This window comes from Notothenia rossii (genome assembly GCF_949606895.1).
Source record: "Notothenia rossii genome assembly, chromosome: 7".
NCBI classification, from domain to species: Eukaryota; Metazoa; Chordata; class Actinopteri; order Perciformes; family Nototheniidae; genus Notothenia; species Notothenia rossii.
The window spans coordinates 4321497-4339993 of record NC_136905.1 but is presented as its reverse complement, the minus strand read 5'-3'; the positions used below and the strand labels follow the sequence as shown (position 1 = coordinate 4339993).

General features: G+C 40.7%; 1 protein-coding gene across 1 annotated transcript; it reads right to left on the bottom strand.

The window, feature by feature from the left end:
- Nucleotides 1–8051: 8051 nt before the first annotated feature.
- Nucleotides 8052–17301, bottom strand: LOC307012840 (C-type lectin domain family 12 member B-like). The gene is made up of 7 exons (XM_079640036.1): nucleotides 17039–17301; nucleotides 16133–16195; nucleotides 14901–14963; nucleotides 11528–11623; nucleotides 9550–9774; nucleotides 9305–9462; nucleotides 8052–9166 (listed from the first exon to the last, which is right to left on the bottom strand). Exons 1-7 carry the CDS (start codon nucleotides 17109–17111, stop codon nucleotides 9059–9061), a joined length of 786 nt encoding a protein of 261 aa, XP_079496162.1. The 5' UTR covers nucleotides 17112–17301; the 3' UTR covers nucleotides 8052–9058.
- Between the last annotated feature and the right edge of the window lie 1196 nt (nucleotides 17302–18497).

Genomic DNA, 18497 nt, shown 5'->3' with positions numbered 1-18497 from the left:
GGTAGTTCCGGCTAACGGGTACTGTTTCACAGTTTTCTGGCTCTCCAAAATCCAGGTTCTTTCCGGGCCAACAACCGGGCTGAATATGTTAAACTAGTGAGAGAATCGCTGGCAAAGGGGCTAAAACTACAACAAGATGAACATATTTGACCGTGATTTAATTGTAATACACGTTTCTAAATGATGCCGAAGTAACAACATACTGATACCGGTTAGTAAAAACCATGACTTTATGCTTTGACAAGTCTGCAGACAGACGGCAGGCGAAAAACCTTTTAAAATGCGTGTTTTCTGAATGGAGATTGGCTAAACTAACGCAGTATATGCTCCGACCGTCCACACTCACAACAACGGCCTACAGACATAAATAAACCAGCGACTGTATTCTCCATGACACAGACAGTCTGTGGTTTGGACTTGTTTAACTTTTGTCTAGTTTCTGAACAGATATGAGGAGCTGTGAGCTCTGAGGGCTAACAGCTAACGGCTGATTTTGGTTTTGTGGTTTGCATTGAAGATGACATCATGGCTCTGCCTACACTGCGTTACTATAGTTACTACCCCAGTTCCTAAACTGTAATGGAAACGCAGCATAAAGTGAGCCTGGCCTACCAAGGCCTAACTATACAGTACTAAGCCGTGCCAGGCCCTGCAATGGAAATGCGCCAGAAGAGGCCTGAACTCTTCCTCACTTATTACCAATCAAAACACGTCACCTCTGTAGGACTTCAAATCAGATTAGATTATCTTCATGTGAACAGTAGGGCGGGGTTACAAATTAAATATAATGAGTAAAAGCTGACACGCTCTGGAAACAGAGACAGAAAAATAACCCCTTGCTGATCGTGCAACCCAGTCTCACGGCATTTCGTGTATTAGTCACGACATTTAATCTATTGATTTATGTTCACCAACACGATCTTCCCCTTTTTTCATGTCACACAGAACGATTTTAAAAGCAATGTATTTCTATTGGGAGTATGTTTCGTGCCTGCAACATGTATTTTTGTCCGGTCGGGTCTTGGAAGACCGGAAACTGTGTGGTTCATAAAACATGTTCTTACTCAATATCAAGCTCAGAGTCTCAAAATAAAAAATACTGAAATCTGTATTTAAAAAAAAAAAATTCCTTCTAATTTGTTCTCCTTTTGTAAATAACAAACTGATTATTTACTCAACAATAACACACAATTATCGTTGTTTTTATTTATTCGTTTGATTCTATCATCTCGGGCTTTTTAGCCGTTCCTCAGGAACTGAATTTCAAAATAAAGTCACCGGAAACCGACGTAGGCCTATAGGGGACATTTCGAGCATCATTGCGATACACACCACACACCGTTCTCATTATACATCCATGCAACACACCCACTGAACTGATCACCCAAGAACCTCAGCTAGAAGCTCGTGATTGGATTGTTTAGCCGCAATGCACGTTGGGATATGGTGTTTATGCGATATGAAATCCTAAAAAACTCCGAGTGTGCTTGCTTTTCTCTTTGAAAGTCATCACATAACGGCATTGTAATACACAGTTCAGCTGCATTAAATATTACACATCTGCCGTAGTTCTTTATTTATAGAGCCCTGATCAGAAGACTTCAAGACAAACAGGAAGTTTTGTGGACCTTTTCAGTTAGATTATGTGCAGCAGCCAGATCTGCATTAAGCGCTCTGCAGTATTCTCGAGCTTCCTCCCAGGTTAACCGCTCTGTAGGCCCAACATCATTGAACGAATAGCAGCTAGGCTCACGGTATCTCCAGTTCTTCTCACATGGTCGACACTGTTTCACTGAGACAACAGAGACCAACCCATTATCCCCATGACTGCTTTGTAATTGTGATCAATATTATTTATTTGTTGGGATATTTTTTTTTTAAATGGCAAAAAATAAAGCACATTTCAACAACAAGGCACTTTTAAAGTACTGTTAAAAATTTATTAAAGGAGTAAACCATAATGCAAAACAAAAACATTATATAATGACATTTAAACAAGTGATGCAATCGATAAAAAGTTTTAATCACGATATTCACTAAAACGACTAATCACGATTAACCACAAGTTAAAACTTCTAGTATTTACTTGTATTTTGGAGGTTAATAAAACAAATACATGGGTGGTGTTGTAACACACGGGAGAGTTTCTTACTTTATTATAACGTTTAGCTAAAGCAAATGCTGCTGCTGTGATTGCCCTCTGTAATGTGCGATACCCATATGCTCGTGTGGTAGTATACTGCCATGGCAGTTCTCATATTGCAAGCACTAAGAATATGATCTGTTTCTACAGCGGTCGCCCTATATCTCTGAGCAATGATTCAGTGAATGCCTTTCCTCTGTTTTCACCACACAGAGTTCTGACATTACTGCAGGAAGACAGGGTCACATTTAGTAACGTGATTTGCATATTGTTTTGGGACGTTCTGGTAGTCTCCAGTACCTGAAATATAAAACACTGAAATACATCTTTGCACTGAGCCAATTTGAATATCAGGAAGGATAAGTCACGGAGCTTCCTGATTAACAGGAACAACTTTAAACTGCCGCTTTTTGCCCAATTAGCAAATCAAGCAAACAGCTTCACACGCTTCACTTTCACGCCACATGTCAGCTTCCTATTGCTAAATTGTGGCATCAAAGGAGAGGGGAGATGTTGGATCGACAGACAGAGTTACAGAGCAGGTCACATTTAATACAAACTGTTGAACTGACATTCATCGAGAAGATACTCACAGTAGATACGAAGACCCATGATGGGTAACAGTATGATCCATCACAAGGCTATTAAAAGAAAAAACCTCCGGCCTGAAAAACAAGCATTCAGTTAAAAAACCTTAACACAGGTTTCAAAGGTTGTAAAGTCATATACACAGATACAGTTTAGTCTAAAAACTGTGGCCGCAGGTTGGTTAAAAAATGCAATATATATATATAAAATACTTAAAACAGTGCAAGCTCAGGAGTTTAGTAGTCTTATGGCCTAAAAATAATTTAACAGGCTACGCTAATGATTTCAATACATTATAAGCATACCAAAAAAATAGCTTAGCAATTCTCTGTCACTATCTCACTGTTTTACCTTTATGTTTTTCTCTGAAACTCTGCTTGTGCTGATATGGACAGAGACTGAATATTGAGGCCTGAGTGATCTCCTTCTATCTTGTTTTCATAACATATCACATAATTGGCAATAACATTTTCGTCCTGCCTTGATTAAAGCCTACTGATGTTCTCAAGAAAAATTCAAAAACAACAATGTGTGGCAGCACATTTATTCACTGGTGAACAGAGTAAAACAAGACATTGCTTATAGATAGAAATACAGATAGATAAAATGATCTGTCATCGGAGCAAATAAATGAAACAGACTCAGGAACATTGTATTGAGAACAAGTGATGCAGCGCCCTCTGCTGGCCGGTAGAAGCAATCAAAGAAAATGGTCCAGAGTCTTTCCAATAATCTGCAGAGTTTAAGCGTTGCATCTCTAAAACAACAGAATAACATTATTCACACAAAACAGTATAACTATTTTAACCATCCATATCTAATAAAAACACCATCACAATGTTAAAGAAATACATATTTGCATTAATTTAGCAAGCTCCATAGAAATTAAGTCAAACTAAAAGTACATCGATTTTAAAATAATCCACATTATGAGTTAACTTTTGTGTTTTATTTTTTTATCGAGTTTGTGAAACGTTTCTAGAATTAATGTTTTTTAACCTTTTTCTGTTTTATATTTTTGTTTGGAATTTGTTTTTATTCACAAGTAATTTTTTTTTTTTCAAATCGTTTCCAGTAACTTTCTCAAGTATGACTGCCCTGTTTAAACAGAGAGCGTTAAAGCCTTCTTCTGGCAGATCCATCGTTGTGTTTCATCACAGTTCACTGACACTAACCATGTGTCTCCGCCCTTGACAGACAATGCACAGTGACCTTCAACAGGAGCTGGTATCCAGGAGCTGAGGAGAGAACTTGATGTTTAGATAAAGGCTGGTAGATTTTATCATTTAAATTGTTTAGTAATGTTTCTCTTACCTATCAGTCAGATCACTTCCATACACCCACTTCAATTTCTTATTTACAACTCTCAGACCAATCCAGCATCCTTTGAATCCAAAGCTCAACATATCGATTGTTTCCTGGAAAACAGAGAGAGTTGTCAGATATTCAAACAATATATTCAAATAAACACATAATGGCCTAAAGACCCAACGTGTGTACAAACCTACACAAAACACAATTACTTTTTTAATTGCGTCATATTAATGGGTTTACCTTTTCCTTTGAATTATGTGCAACAGCCAGATTTGAATTATTTCCACTGCAGTCTTCTTGAACTTCTTCCCAGGTTTTCTTTGTTTCAGGCTCAGGGTCATTATACAAACAGCAGCTGGGCGCAGTGAGAACCCAGCCCTTCAGACAAGCTTGACACTTATCATCTGAGATAACAAAGTCCATACAATGATCAACATCACTCCTTTGTGATATTAATGTTATTATTGTATGACCCAGAATGGAGACCTGTGGGACCCCGGTGATGAGTTGCTGAAGGTCAGAAATAATTGTAGTGACCAGAGAGGGAGAGGGGGCGGGATATATCCTAGGTGCATCACGCAGGGTTGGAGTAGCTGGAGCTTCATCCGTGGACTCTGCGATAGGTGTGCGTGATGTCCTTCCTATCGTCTTCCTGCGGAGGAAGTTGTGCAACACACAGGTGGCCTTCACACACAACTCTACTACCTCCGGGCTGGTGGGGATGACACGCCTGAACATTCTCCACAGAGATGAGAGGATGCCAAACGTACATTCAACCACCAACCTGGCCCGGCTGAGGCGGTAGTTGAACATCCTCTTTTCGCGTGTGAGGTGACGTCCAGGGAATGGACGCAGCAGGTTGCCCAGCAGCGGAAAAGCCTCATCTCCAACAAACACATGGGGAAGAAGGCCCAGCCGCTCTGCTCCTGGGATGACGGTGTCAGGTGGTAGCTGCAGACGGCCATCTCTGAGGCTCTCTCCAAATGCAGAATTCTGCAGGCTCCCACTGTCGCTGCTCCTTCCAAAGCCTCCGACATCCTCTACCCTGAAGAGGTACTGGGCATCCAGGCAGCAGTACCAAGGAGTGGGTGGACTTATAGTTGAAGTAGAGGGACCCAGAATCTGCCGGAGCCTGGATCACCACGTGCTTCCCATCAGTGGCACCAACGCAATTCGGAAAGTTCCAGCGCTCCTGGAACCCAGCAGCGATGGCTCTCCAGTCCTCCGTCTGTGGTACCGGCATGGTCTCCTCAACCAGGGCGGTCCAGATGGCACCGGCAACCTCCCTGACGATGACAGCCACTGTTGCATGCCCGACCCGATAGCTGAATGCTATGGTCCTGTACGAGTCACCGGTTGCCTGAGAAAAAAATAATCTACATGATTTAAAAAAAGTATATGTCCCCACACACACACACACACACACACACACACACACACACACACACACAGACACACACACACAGAGACACACACAGACCCCCCCCACACACACACCACCCCCCCACACACACAGACCACACCCCCCCACACACACAGACCACCCCCCCCCCACACACACACACACACACACACACACACACACACACACACACACACACACACACACACACAGACCACAGACACACAGACCACAGATACACACACACAGACCACAGAGACACACACAGACCCCCCCCCCCACACACACACCTCCCCCCCACACACACAGATCACACCCCCCCCCCCACACACACACACACACACACACACACACAGACCACAGACACACACACACAGACACACACACACAGACCACAGAGACACACACAGACCCCCCCACACACACACACCACCCCCCCACACACACAGACCACACCCCCCCCCCCCCCCACACACACACACACACACACACACACACACACACACACACACACACAGACCCCGCACACACACACACACACACACACACACACACACAGACCACAGAGACACACACAGACCCCCCCCACACACACACCACCCCCCCACACACACAGACCACCCCCCCCCCCCACACACACACACACACACACACACACACACAAACACACACACACACACACACACACACACACACACACACACACACACACACACACACACACACACACACACACACACACACACACACACACACACACACACACACACACACACACACACACACACACACACACACACACACACACACACACAGAGACCCCCTGGAGGAATGTAGTGACTTTGTTTTTGTTTACCACTGTTGTTGAGCTTTGGTTTGAATGAAACCTTTTTTGTTAAAAACCTGTGTGAGTCGTGCATTTGAGTTCAAACCCGTTTATTCAGTCGTAACAAAATTGTTCGGTTCTCACGCTGACATTTTCTTTAAAATACCAAACAAATATGTTTCTGCTGAAACTAAAAACCATGAGAAAAACTAAAATCTGATACATTTTAAACAGACAAATTGTTTATTGTTTTTATAAAAAGGTGTTGATACATCGACAGCTTCTTACTCAATTTCGTCAGAGATAAATAAATGCATTGAATTTATAATTCTGTGTTTCTCAGAGTTTGAAAATCACAATTTTAAAGATCACATTTTAAATAAATGTTGTTATTTTAAACCCTTTGTTGCTCAGATCTGGTCAAGAATCAGAAACACTATGAATAGGAAAAAATGTAGACAATGTCTCGGTAAAAGAAAAAGCAATGTTTTACACTCACACACAAATTGGAATATATTTAATTACCCATTTCCTGCTGAGTTCTTCTGTTCATCGTGGACAAGAGTCTGAAGTCCTGCTGCAGACCTGAGGCTGTCAGAGAGCGTCAGCTCTGATGTGACGCTCTTTAGTCGACTTCTGCTCTGAGGTTATGGTGTGAAGTTTTAAAATACTTCAGTGCCAAACATGTTGCAACTTCTCAAATAGTTTTGACCTTATTTGGCTTGATTAACGTACTGATAACTTCGACGAGCAACATGAAAGAAAACGACAAGGACAAACACTTTGTCTCTTTAGAAAGCCCTTCTGAAAAGCCCAGTGTGCTCTGATTGGCTTTCGGTAAAATTATGAATTTGTAGTAGCAACATTTTTGATGTACTTTACTTTACTGAGTATTTTCAATTTCCTGCTACTTTATACTTCCACTCCACTTATCAGATATGTTATATTGTTATATGTGAGGAAGAAACTCACAAGATATCTAACAGTATACACTTTAAAAACGACTCAATCCTTCAGTTTCAGCTGCAACATTGAAGTGATTAATAAACATGTCAGGGAAGTGACACAGAGACTTGGACTCATCTGCACGACTCCACACAAAAGTACAAAAATAAACTTTATTAATTTTGGCAAAGGCAAAAAAACAAAGACTTACTGAACGTGTCTCTTGAAACTAAAGATGTTAGCTTGGAAAACTCTGGCTCTCTTGAAATTGTACGAAACAAGACGAACTGGCACAGGACAAAGGGACACGAGGAGTATTCTGCAGTCTGTAGTCCCCACATGCTTCAAACACTCCACCATTGTTCCTGTCCCCAAAAAAACAATAATCACCAGCCTCAATGAAATCGTCCAGTAGCACTCACCTCCATCATTATATAGTGCTTTGAGCGGTTAGTCAAAACCTTCATCACCTCCTCCCTCCCTGACTCTCTGGACCCCCTGGCGACGGGGGCGCCAGAAAATGACCGCTCAGAGGAGAGGATTTCTTCTTTCTCTAACCCGCCTGCTGCTTCCCCTCCTCTCTCCTCGGTTCCCCTCCTAGACTCCTCCGGCTCATATTTCCTGTGGGCGGGACTAAGACGCGAGGATAGGAGTCGAGGAGAGAGGAGGGGAGTTAGAGATGAGAAAGGTCTAATGACTGAATATTGAGGCCTGATCTCCTTCTTTCTTATTTTCATTAAAATGGTCGCACCATGAATAAGATTGTTTCTCCAGACTTGATTAAAGCACTGATGATTTCAATGAAAACACAAAAACAACAATGTGTGGCAGCACATTTATTCACTGGTGACAACAGAGTAAAACAAGACATTGCTCATAGATAAAAATACAGATAGATACAAATCACCCATAAACTGTGCGTCATCAGAATAGCATCAGGGACAGTTTCATCCCACTGGCCAGAAGACCATTAAACACCTGAGCTTGCACTATTTCTATTTGTATTGTTTTTTTTTATATGTATTTCTTATGTCTTGTTAATTTCACTGTTAAGGAACCTGAGATCACATTTTGTTTATACATTACATAATTACACCGTAGTTTCTAAATGTCATGACAATAAACCTTTGAATCTTGAATCTTGAAAAATAGTTATTAAACAGACTCTGGAACATTGTATTGAGAACAAGTGATGCAGCGCCCTCTGCTGGCCGGTAGAAGCAATACAATCAAATGGTCCAGAGTCGTTGCAATAATCTGCAGAGTTTAAGCGTTGCATCTCTAAAACAACAGAATAACATTATTCACACAAAACAGTTTAACTATTTTAACCATCCATATCTAATAAAAACACCATAACAATGTTAAAGAAATTAATATTTGCATCATTTAGCAAGCTCCATAGAAATTAGGTCAAAGTAAAAGCACATCGATTTTAAAATAATCCACATTATGAGTTAACTTTTGTGTTTTATTGTTTTTATTGAGTTTGTGAAACGTTTCTAGAATTACTGTTTTTATCCTTTTTTTGTTTTATATTTTTGTTTGGAATTTGTTTTTATTCACAAGTTATTTATTTATTTTTCAAATCGTTTCCAGTAACTTTCTCAAGTATGACTGCCCTGTTTAAACAGAGAGCATTAAAGCGTTCTTCTGGCAGATCCATGGTTGTGTTACATCACAGTTCACTGACACTAACCATGTGTCTCCGTCCTGGACAGACAATGCACAGTAACCTTCAACAGGAGCTGGAAGATCTATCCAGGAGCTGAGGAGAGAACATGATGTTTAGATAAAGGCTGGTAGATTTGATTATTCAAAGTGTTTAGTAACGTGTCTCTTACCTTTCAATCAGATCACTTCCATCCACCCACTTCCATTTCCCATCTTCAACTCTCAGACCAATCCAGAATCCATAATATTGAAAGCTGTTTTCATAGATTGCTTCCTGGAAAACAGAGAGAGAGTTATCAGATATTTAAACATTAAACTGTAATAAACACATAATGACCTAAAGACCCAAAGTGTGTTCAGACCTACACAAAACACAATTACTTTCTTATTTGCATCATATTAATGGGTTTACCATTTCCTCTGAATCACGTGCAACAGCCAAATCTGAATTCTCTCCTTTGCATTCTTCTCGAGCTTCTTCCCAGGTTTTCAAACTATAAGGGTCATTGATTGCATAGCAGCCGGACTGAAATTCTACCCATCCAAACTGACAGGGTTGACACTTATCATCTGAAACAACAGAGTCCAAACAATCAACATCATTACTGCCTGTTGCAAATATTGAATTATGACCTAATATAGAGGATCTGAACATACCGTCATAGCAGTAGGAATCGATGCTCCACTGAGCTCGACTGACGTTGAGCTCATTCCAGTTTGCTTTCATTTCATGTATTTTCTGTTTCAAGTTCTTCTTCTGGGTCTCCAAGTCCTGGATTCGTGTTTTCAGGTTTTTGACGTTGCTTTCTGAGACAGTATAGGCTTGTTTCAGGTTGCCAAATTGGTCCGCCAGATTCTTGTTGTCCCTCGTCAAGTTTGCAACTGCAAAATGAGAAATCAGCTTCTTTTATAATCAAGGTTATATTGCAATTTGCCTCTTTTGGAAGCTTTTTCCTATCAGTCCACGTTAAGTTTTCCGGTCTTTAGACTCAAACTAAAAATGTCTCAGTCCGTCTCAAAGTGTTCTGACTTCTCCAATTCTCAGAACCATTTATATTTCACATTGCCTGAAACTGCTTGTCACTGTGGTTTGAGGGCAACATTACTAAGAGAGGAGTGACATGGGGAAGTCTTCAAGCCACACATTTTGTGAAATAGCAAGCGCTGGTGGGTAGAGAGAGGGATAAACTCAGAACTTCACAGAGGCTCAGTAACATGAAAGACACATGACATTTGTTAATAGATTGACATTAGATAGACATTCATTGTTGTTTGGGTCTGATCATATGATTTGTTAAGAATAAGAGAAATATAGAATATCTCTTGACTCATCTTCTAATTATTTGTATGCATACTTGTCTGTATTTCCCACTAATGGAAATATCTATATAGGAATATAGGAAAGTCTCAAACAAAGTAATGTGTTCATCCACATGAACGGCTTCTTGATTGCTAATTTTTTTGCTTAAGTTGGGAAAACAAGCACAATGCATTAATGGATGCTACCTCCATGTTGGCCTACAGAAATAAGTCATCATTGCACCACTCTGTTAATAATAATAATAATAATAATAATAATATTAATAATAATAATAATAATAATAATACATTTGATTGATATAGCACACTTTAAACACAACGTCATCTCAAGGTGCTTCACAAAGCCATAAGGAGAAAATAATAAAAATAAATAAAAATAAAATGATATCTAAAGGAGCATATTGAATAAAATATGGTAATATGAAAAATAAAAGGTTAAGAGCATCATTTTTTTTTAAAAAGAAATAAAAAAAGAAAGGACGGTCAGTAAAATGCGGTGTGGAACAAGTGGGTCTTGAGGCATTTCCTAACAACTGAGAGCGATGCCGAGGTCCGTATGTTCTCTGGAAGCTGATTCCACAGACGTGGACCCAGGGAGGAGAAAGCACGGTTTCCCATGGTCACCAGTTTTGTCCGCGGGACAGCCAGGAGATTGGAGCTGTCTGACCTGAGTGTGCGTGAGGTATGGGAATGTTTTCTGGTTAGCAGTTCCTGTAGGTAGGTGGGGCCAGTGTGGTTGATGGCGTTGAAGACCATTAGAGGACTTTGTAGTTGATCCGGTGTGCTACAGGGAGCCAGTGGAGTGAGTGAAGGATGGGGGTGATGTGCTCTGATTTGCGTGTTTTTGTGAGTATCCGGGCGGCACAGTTTTGTACATATTGTAGTCTCTGAGTGGTTCTTTTGGAATGCCTGCACGCAGAGAATTGCAGTAATCAATGCGGGAGGTGATGAAGGCATGGACCAGTTGTTCTGCATCCGGTTTGGTGAGGGAGTGTCGCATTTTGGAGATGTTCCTCAGGTGGTAGTGTGAGGCTTGGCAGACCGTCTTTATATGTGCTTGGAATGAAAGGGGTGAGTCCAGTTTCACACCTAGACTCGTTACGAGTGGGGAGAGGGGAATGGAGTGGCCATTGATGCTGATATGAGGGATATCAGTTTTTTAGACGCTCATAATAATACTTTCTACACCGTCATACTGTGGCATGTACATGACTGATATCAAATGGTGTAAACAGATAAAACAGCTGCTACTATTCCTAATGGATTGTCTCATGTCTAAGTGTGAGATAATGCACTTCCTGTCTTGTGTACTTACGGTGGACGCAGACTCCGATGATGCCACCGAGCAGAATGACACAGAGAATCCCCAAACAACAAGCCAAGTGCTGAAAGCGCCGATGTCCTGCTGAGTCTAAACAACTCAAATGAATCACATTAACTTTCCAAATGAAGATTGGTACCTTTCAAAGTTGCAGTCTCTTTAGTACAGATATTGTGTCACTTTTCAACTTGGACAGTATACAGTATGGTAAATGCAGATGGATCTTTTTTTTTTATGAGTAAAAGACAGGAAAGGATACCAAGTTGATTTGACTAACTCAGATGCTTGAACCTTATTAGTCAGTCAAACTTTGGAATACAGTTCAGAACAAAGGAGTACATTTGGTCCCCTATCACTTACATTGTGAGAAATGGCCTAAATGAACAAAAGGAGTGATATGGACAGCGAAAGATTGTTCAAATATTTAAACAGGCACTTGACTGTTGTTAAAGGGCTGGCTTAAAATAAGTACTTTTTTGAAAGTTAAAACAAGTCAACAATGATTTGAAGAAGAAGAAGATATACTTTATGAATCCCTTACAGGGACATTTCTTTCTTTTTGACATTGTCAGGGTGAGTGAAGCAGGCAGGACCCAAATGCAGATTTCACAGATAATACCTTTATTTCAAGGCTAAACTAGAACAAACAGACCACTACCCCGTGAACACAGTCATAAGCCACTTTCACACCGCAGGATTTGCCGTCACTGAATCCGCCGGCACTGAATCCGCCAGGGGGCTAGTGCCAATCGCATTCACACCGCAGTACTGTCCCTGAGGCAAGATTACGCTGACGTCACTTCGTCTTCTTCTTCTCTGGGTTTACCGGCAGGCCGCGAAACCACTTCACGGCGAGTACAAAAAAAAACGAGAGAAGAAGAACTACACTGGGGAGGGAGTTATGGCTAGAAAGGATCCGTCTTGTGTAAATATGACGTCACGTTCTCGTTGTAACTCTCGTTGGAGCGGCTCGGAAACACTTCTACAGCAGTAACATGCAACATACACATTAATGCAGCAGGATAATAGTGAAACACTGAAAGGGAACATTTTATTGCACCAGGAGCTAATCTTGGGACTTTTACTGCGACAACTTTGACTTGCCTGTGAATAAAAAATAAATCATAGTGTTGGTGATCTACAGTGTTGTCATTCTTCTTTGAACAGCAAGACCGCTGACACCCTATTTCAACAATCACACTCCCTGTAATTGACATAATTAATAGATAGTTTAGCTTCTCACCATCATTTGCTGTGGCCCACTGATGTTAACGATGGTAACTGAAAGGCTGCCTGTCAAACGTAAACATTCAGCATTATTGCCAACTCTCGCGAGAGTTTGGCTGAATGTCACATGGCTGAATGTTTACGTTTGGCAGGCAGCCTTTCAGTTAAAATACCCCATTATAACAATGGACTTTATCTTTATGTATTTATTATATATTACCCCCTCAGGCTGATTTTGGAAAAGGACATTAACCGTTGTTTGGTGTTTTCCCCTAATTTATCTAAAACAAATGACATGATAAATGACTTGTGTTTATGTGTGTAAGACGTGTTTCTGACCCTGCCATTGCTGCACAAGGTTGGAACATTGTAGATAAATTCAACCACCGACACCTGCCTGCTCTCACATTCTTCTATTCTGCAAATTTGGGGTGGGACACAATAAATAAAGCTTCGCCAGTTTGTTTGTTTTATTGCACAGTCAAGACATAACAATAACGGCATCACGCCGCTCAAGTAGCTTTTGCGAACATCGCTCAATACATTTGGAGTTGGGAACTGCTTTCTGTAGAAGCTGCTGCATCCCGTCCTCAGAGTAAATTGCCAGAAGCGCCGACACTTCCTCATCACCGCTCCGGTGTTGTAGTGCGTGTGGTCATAACTAATTTAAAGTACAAAAAAAGACTTGCTCAGGTGTGGATGTGGTTTTGTAGCGAGGAAAAAAAAGGCTGCCTAACAAAAAAATTCAGAGTCTAACGGGGCGTGGTTTGCAATTCGCCCAGCCAATAGAAATAGAATAGAAATTGGCACTCTTTTATCACCAGGTTCGTACCACCTCTCTAGCAGGGACTGAAAATGGCCAAAAGAGTTCCCGGCACTGAGTAGTCCCGGCGGTGTGAACGCGACATTATTGGTACTAATGGAACTAAAGAAACAAAGTACAAGGGAAAGTCCTGCGGTGTGAAGGCGGCTATTGACAAACAAGGAACTAACCAAGACAGACATAAAAACCGGAACTTAAATACACACAAGACTAATCAAAGAAACAAGAGACAGGTGAGGAGGGAGGAGAAAACACAGGGGCACAAGGTGAACACAATCAGGTAATCAGACAGGAGGGAAAACAGACAGAAAGCAACAGGCAAGACAGGGGGTGAACACTTTTCAAAATAAAACAGGAAACCAAAGACAGAAAAAGACAAGACAAAACAAAACACAGAGGCCGTTTCTCAATCTCGAGGATGCTGGCTTGGTAGTCGCATACTTCCAAGTCACTTCCTTCAGAAACGAAGCAAGTATACTTCCAAGCCACGTCTTCGGAAAACAAAGAAGAATGGAACAGGCTAACAAGTGTGCCACTCTCTCTAACGGTTTCAACATAAACTGTACCGAAAATAAATACCTCACGATGTCTATCTAATTATGAACTTGCTCTACTTTCACGGAACACATTTTTGGTGATAACAAATGCAACAAAGTCACATATTTACCAACACATGTTCTACGCCACTACATACTTACATTTAAATGTGTGCTGTGCTGCGTCGGTTCAGCCATTCTCCGCAAGGGTCTTTGAAATTGGTCCGTGCGCAAAGCATTGTGGGGATTTGAAGGACGCAAAGTCTACCCATATGCAGCCTCGTAATTACCCCCAAACCCAAGGACGTGGCCTCGGTGGAATTCCAAGTATGCTGGAGATTGGAACAGTCCTTCGGCGGCACTCGATGATGTAGTATCCTTGAAATATTGCCTTGGAAGCCAGTTTCCTCGCGATTGAGAAACGGCCACACAGATCGTGACAGACTTTATAGACTTGTGCATACTTTGATTAGAAACTTCTTTTTTGATATGTCAAAAATAAACGGGGGATAAGACAGCTTCGTACGTGGGACCATCATTTTTTTATTAGACCAGAATGCCCCGTCTGCAAGACGTTGACATTTGTCACACTGCACACTCCCAACTTTGTAGAGCTTTGTTAGAGTGCTGGTTACTGACAAAGCACCTACAGATATAAAGTTTAGAACAGTTCTTGTGAACTTGTTCCCTTTTAATGATAGTTATAATGGTAAAGTAGTGGTAGTAGTGGTAGTACTCCCAGTTGCAGTAACACCTGAATGATTTTTTTAATACAACTTACCCTCGTTCTTTCTTTCGTTCTGCACCTTCACGTTATCGTACACAGTTTCCTCCCCTCTTTTTGCTGAAAGGTCAAAGGAAATGCTCAGGTTTTTTTGTGAACAAATGAAAACGACTTTAAAAGGCCGCTTTAATTGTTTGATATCGCGGAAAACATTTTTTACGATGATTGATTTATTGCAAAAATTCACAGTTTTTTCCTCAGAGTGCATTAAAATGGGCAGCTTCAAAATGATGAGATTGTCTTTCAGGTATTGTATCATGGTGTTTAAAAATGGAAACAACATGATACGGGAAACTCTCAACAGACAATTATCTCACTTCGCAATTTCCTCACTGGTTTTAAATAGATGTGTTCGTGATGATATATCTCCCCAAACAACAAGCCAAGTGCTGAAACCGCCGTTGTCCTGCTGAGTCTTAACAACAACAATGAATAATATTAATTGACCAAATGAAGATTGGTACCTTTCAAAGTGTCAGTCTCTTTAGTAAAGATATTGTGTCACTTTTCAACTAGGACAGTATACAGTATGGTAAGTGTTCCAGTGAGAGTTACGGTAGGTCTTGAGTATTAGTCACTCTAACATTATTGCAGTTCAACACAAAAGTTCAATCTCAAAATAACCGTTCGCAAGAGATTTCCTAAAAACGAGCCTCATATCTAGTCTGAGTCATTCACAGTTTTTAACACGTTAATAACGTTGCAGATAAAACCCCCGTAAAAAGCAACAGAACCACTTGATAAAGTTTAGTAAAAGGCAGTGGTAGAATGATACTGAATACATTTAATCAAACTGTACTTAAGTGCACATTTGAGGTACTTTTACTTTACTTGAGTATTTTCTTTTCATGCCACTGTATGATTTAACTCAACTACAATTCAATATCTCACTCCAATACATTTATAGTAAGTTAATAATTCAGATGCATTATTATTAAAAACATATCATGTGTTGTTATAAATATGAACAGATGGACGATAAGACAAACTAGATAATAAAGAAACTTAATTGGCATCTGCACATATTTATGTTTATTTAATTAAAACAGTATTTGTGGGTGTTTTGTTGGAGTGCTAGGGTTACTGACAAAGCACCTACAGATATAAACTTTAGAACAGTTCTTGTGAACTTGTTCCCTTTTAATGATAGTTATAATGGTAAAGTAGTGGTAGTAGTGGTAGTACTCCCAGTTGCAGTAACACCTGAATGCTTTTTTAATACAACTTACCCTCGTTCTTTGTTTCGTTCTGCACCTTCACCTCAATGTACTCAGTTTCCTCCCCTCTTTTTTCTGAAAGGTCAAAGGAAATGCACATGCTCAGGTTTTCTTTGTGAATAAATGAGAAGGACTTTAAAAGGCTGTTTTCATAGTTTGATATAGCAGAATAATTGCCTTACGATGATTGATTTATTGCAGAAATGCAGTTTTTTCCATTCAAATGGGCAGCTTCAAAATGATGAGATTGTCTTTCAGGTATCATGCCATTAAAAAAGGGAAACGACATGATACGGGAAACTCTCAACAGATAATTCGCAATTTCCTCACTGGTTTTAAATAGATGTGTTCGTGATGATATACCTCCAGTGTGAGTCGCTAAATTAATATTAAAATACCCAACAAATGACCATCAGTTTGAATCTTTAAGTTAAAGAAATATGAATTGAAGTTAAACTGAAATAGGATGAGGTGTTCAAAGGTTTCAAACTACTCTAGATTTAAAAGTGTTTTTTCAACGTAGTAAACATGAATAAAGAAGGCTTATTTCTACCAAAGATGTGCATTGATGAACCAAGAAAACTCATATTATTAAAACCTAGATGCACGACTGCTATGGTGAGTTTTCTTGGTTCATTTGTAGTGAAAAGTTTACACTCAACATGTGGTTTTGAAAAACATCAATTCAAATGTGCTGGGTTCGTTAAAAATCTATTCTGCACCCACACTAAACAAATACAAAAACTATTATTTGCAGATTTGTCATGTTTCTGGTTTCAAATTTCAATTACACGACATTAAAAACAGCAACTTACTTTGGATTGATATTCAACATTGCATTGATCACATTAACAAAGATAGAGGCTCTGATTCAAAATCATCAGCAGGAAGTGAAAGTTGTTAAATAACTAAACTTACCCGCAGGTGGAGGATTGTTGCCGGCTTTGAACACACCCGAAGCGTAGTTCACCTCCTCCTCTCCCTCCGCCATCACTACAGCCGCTCTGTTGAGCCCTCTCTGACTCGTAGACGGAGAAGTCTCTGGACATCGCAGTAGGAGAACTGGTTGTGGAAGTCTATCTCTCAGCCTCCAAACTAACCACTTCTGCTTTTGGTCGAGAAGTTCATTTGCATTGCTTGACGTGACTAAACTTGGACCGTATAATTAAATAGTGTGTTCTTGTTTTATGGAAATGTATACATACAAACACACACACACACCCACACACACACACACACACACACACACACACACACACACACACACACACACACACACACACGCACACACCATGTATACATCACTTCAGGGGACATTACATTGAATTATATGCATTTCCTGGAGACTTATCCTAACCTTAACCATAACCAACACATGCATAACCCTAACCCTAACGCTAACCAAGTCTTCACCCTGAAATCAATTATTCCCCTCATGGACACACACACACACACACACACACACACACACACACACACACACACACACACACACACACACACACACACACACACACACACACACACACACACACACACACACACACACACACACACACACACACACACACACACACACACACACACACACACACACACACACACACACACACACACAGACAGACAGACAGACAGACAGACAGACAGACAGACAGACAGACAGACAGACAGACAGACAGACAGACAGACACACAAACAATGTATACATCACTTCAGGGGACATAACCAAGTCTTCACCTTAAAATCCATGATTCCCCTCATGGGGACCTACCTTATACCCCCATAAGGAAGACGAGTCCCCACACGTGACTGTGTAAACAGATGTAGGTCCCCAACAGGAAAGTAATGCTAGGTCACACACACACACACACACACACACACACACACACACACACACACACACACACACACACACACACACACACACACACACACACACACACACACACACACACACACACACACACACACACACACACACACACACACACACACGCACACACACACACACATTGTGAGGAGAGTCATGGAGAACAGTAGTCAGACTGAGAAAGTCATCAGGGCCCATTAAGAGGCCTGAACTCTTCCTCACTTCATACTAATCAAAACACGTCACCTCTGCAGGACTTCAGATCAGATTAGATTATCTTCATGTGAACAGCAGGGAGGGATGACCAATAAAACATAATGAGTAGAAGCTAACACGCTCTGAAAACAGAGAGAGACAAATAGCCCCCTGCTGATCATGCCTAACAGAAACACTTAAATGTAAGACACAGCCAAAGGTTTTTCTTCCATGATGTCCATGTTGACTATCTGTTGGTCTTCTGTGTTACTAAAAGCATGTATCGTGTGAAAACAATGATGCCGTTCATCT

What these genes read in the sequence shown, in the direction of transcription:
- LOC307012840 (XM_079640036.1), bottom strand. Translation starts at nt 17,111, where the DNA reads ATGGCGGAGGGAGAGGAGGAGGTGAACTACGCTTCGGGTGTGTTCAAA. An exon ending in GAACGAAACAAAGAACGAGG is followed by an intron (nt 14,964 to 16,132) that starts GTAAGTTGTATT and finishes TTGACCTTTCAG; the next exon opens with CAAAAAGAGGGGAGGAAACT. An exon ending in CGATTCCTACTGCTATGACG is followed by an intron (nt 9,463 to 9,549) that starts GTATGTTCAGAT and finishes CTGTTGTTTCAG; the next exon opens with ATGATAAGTGTCAACCCTGT.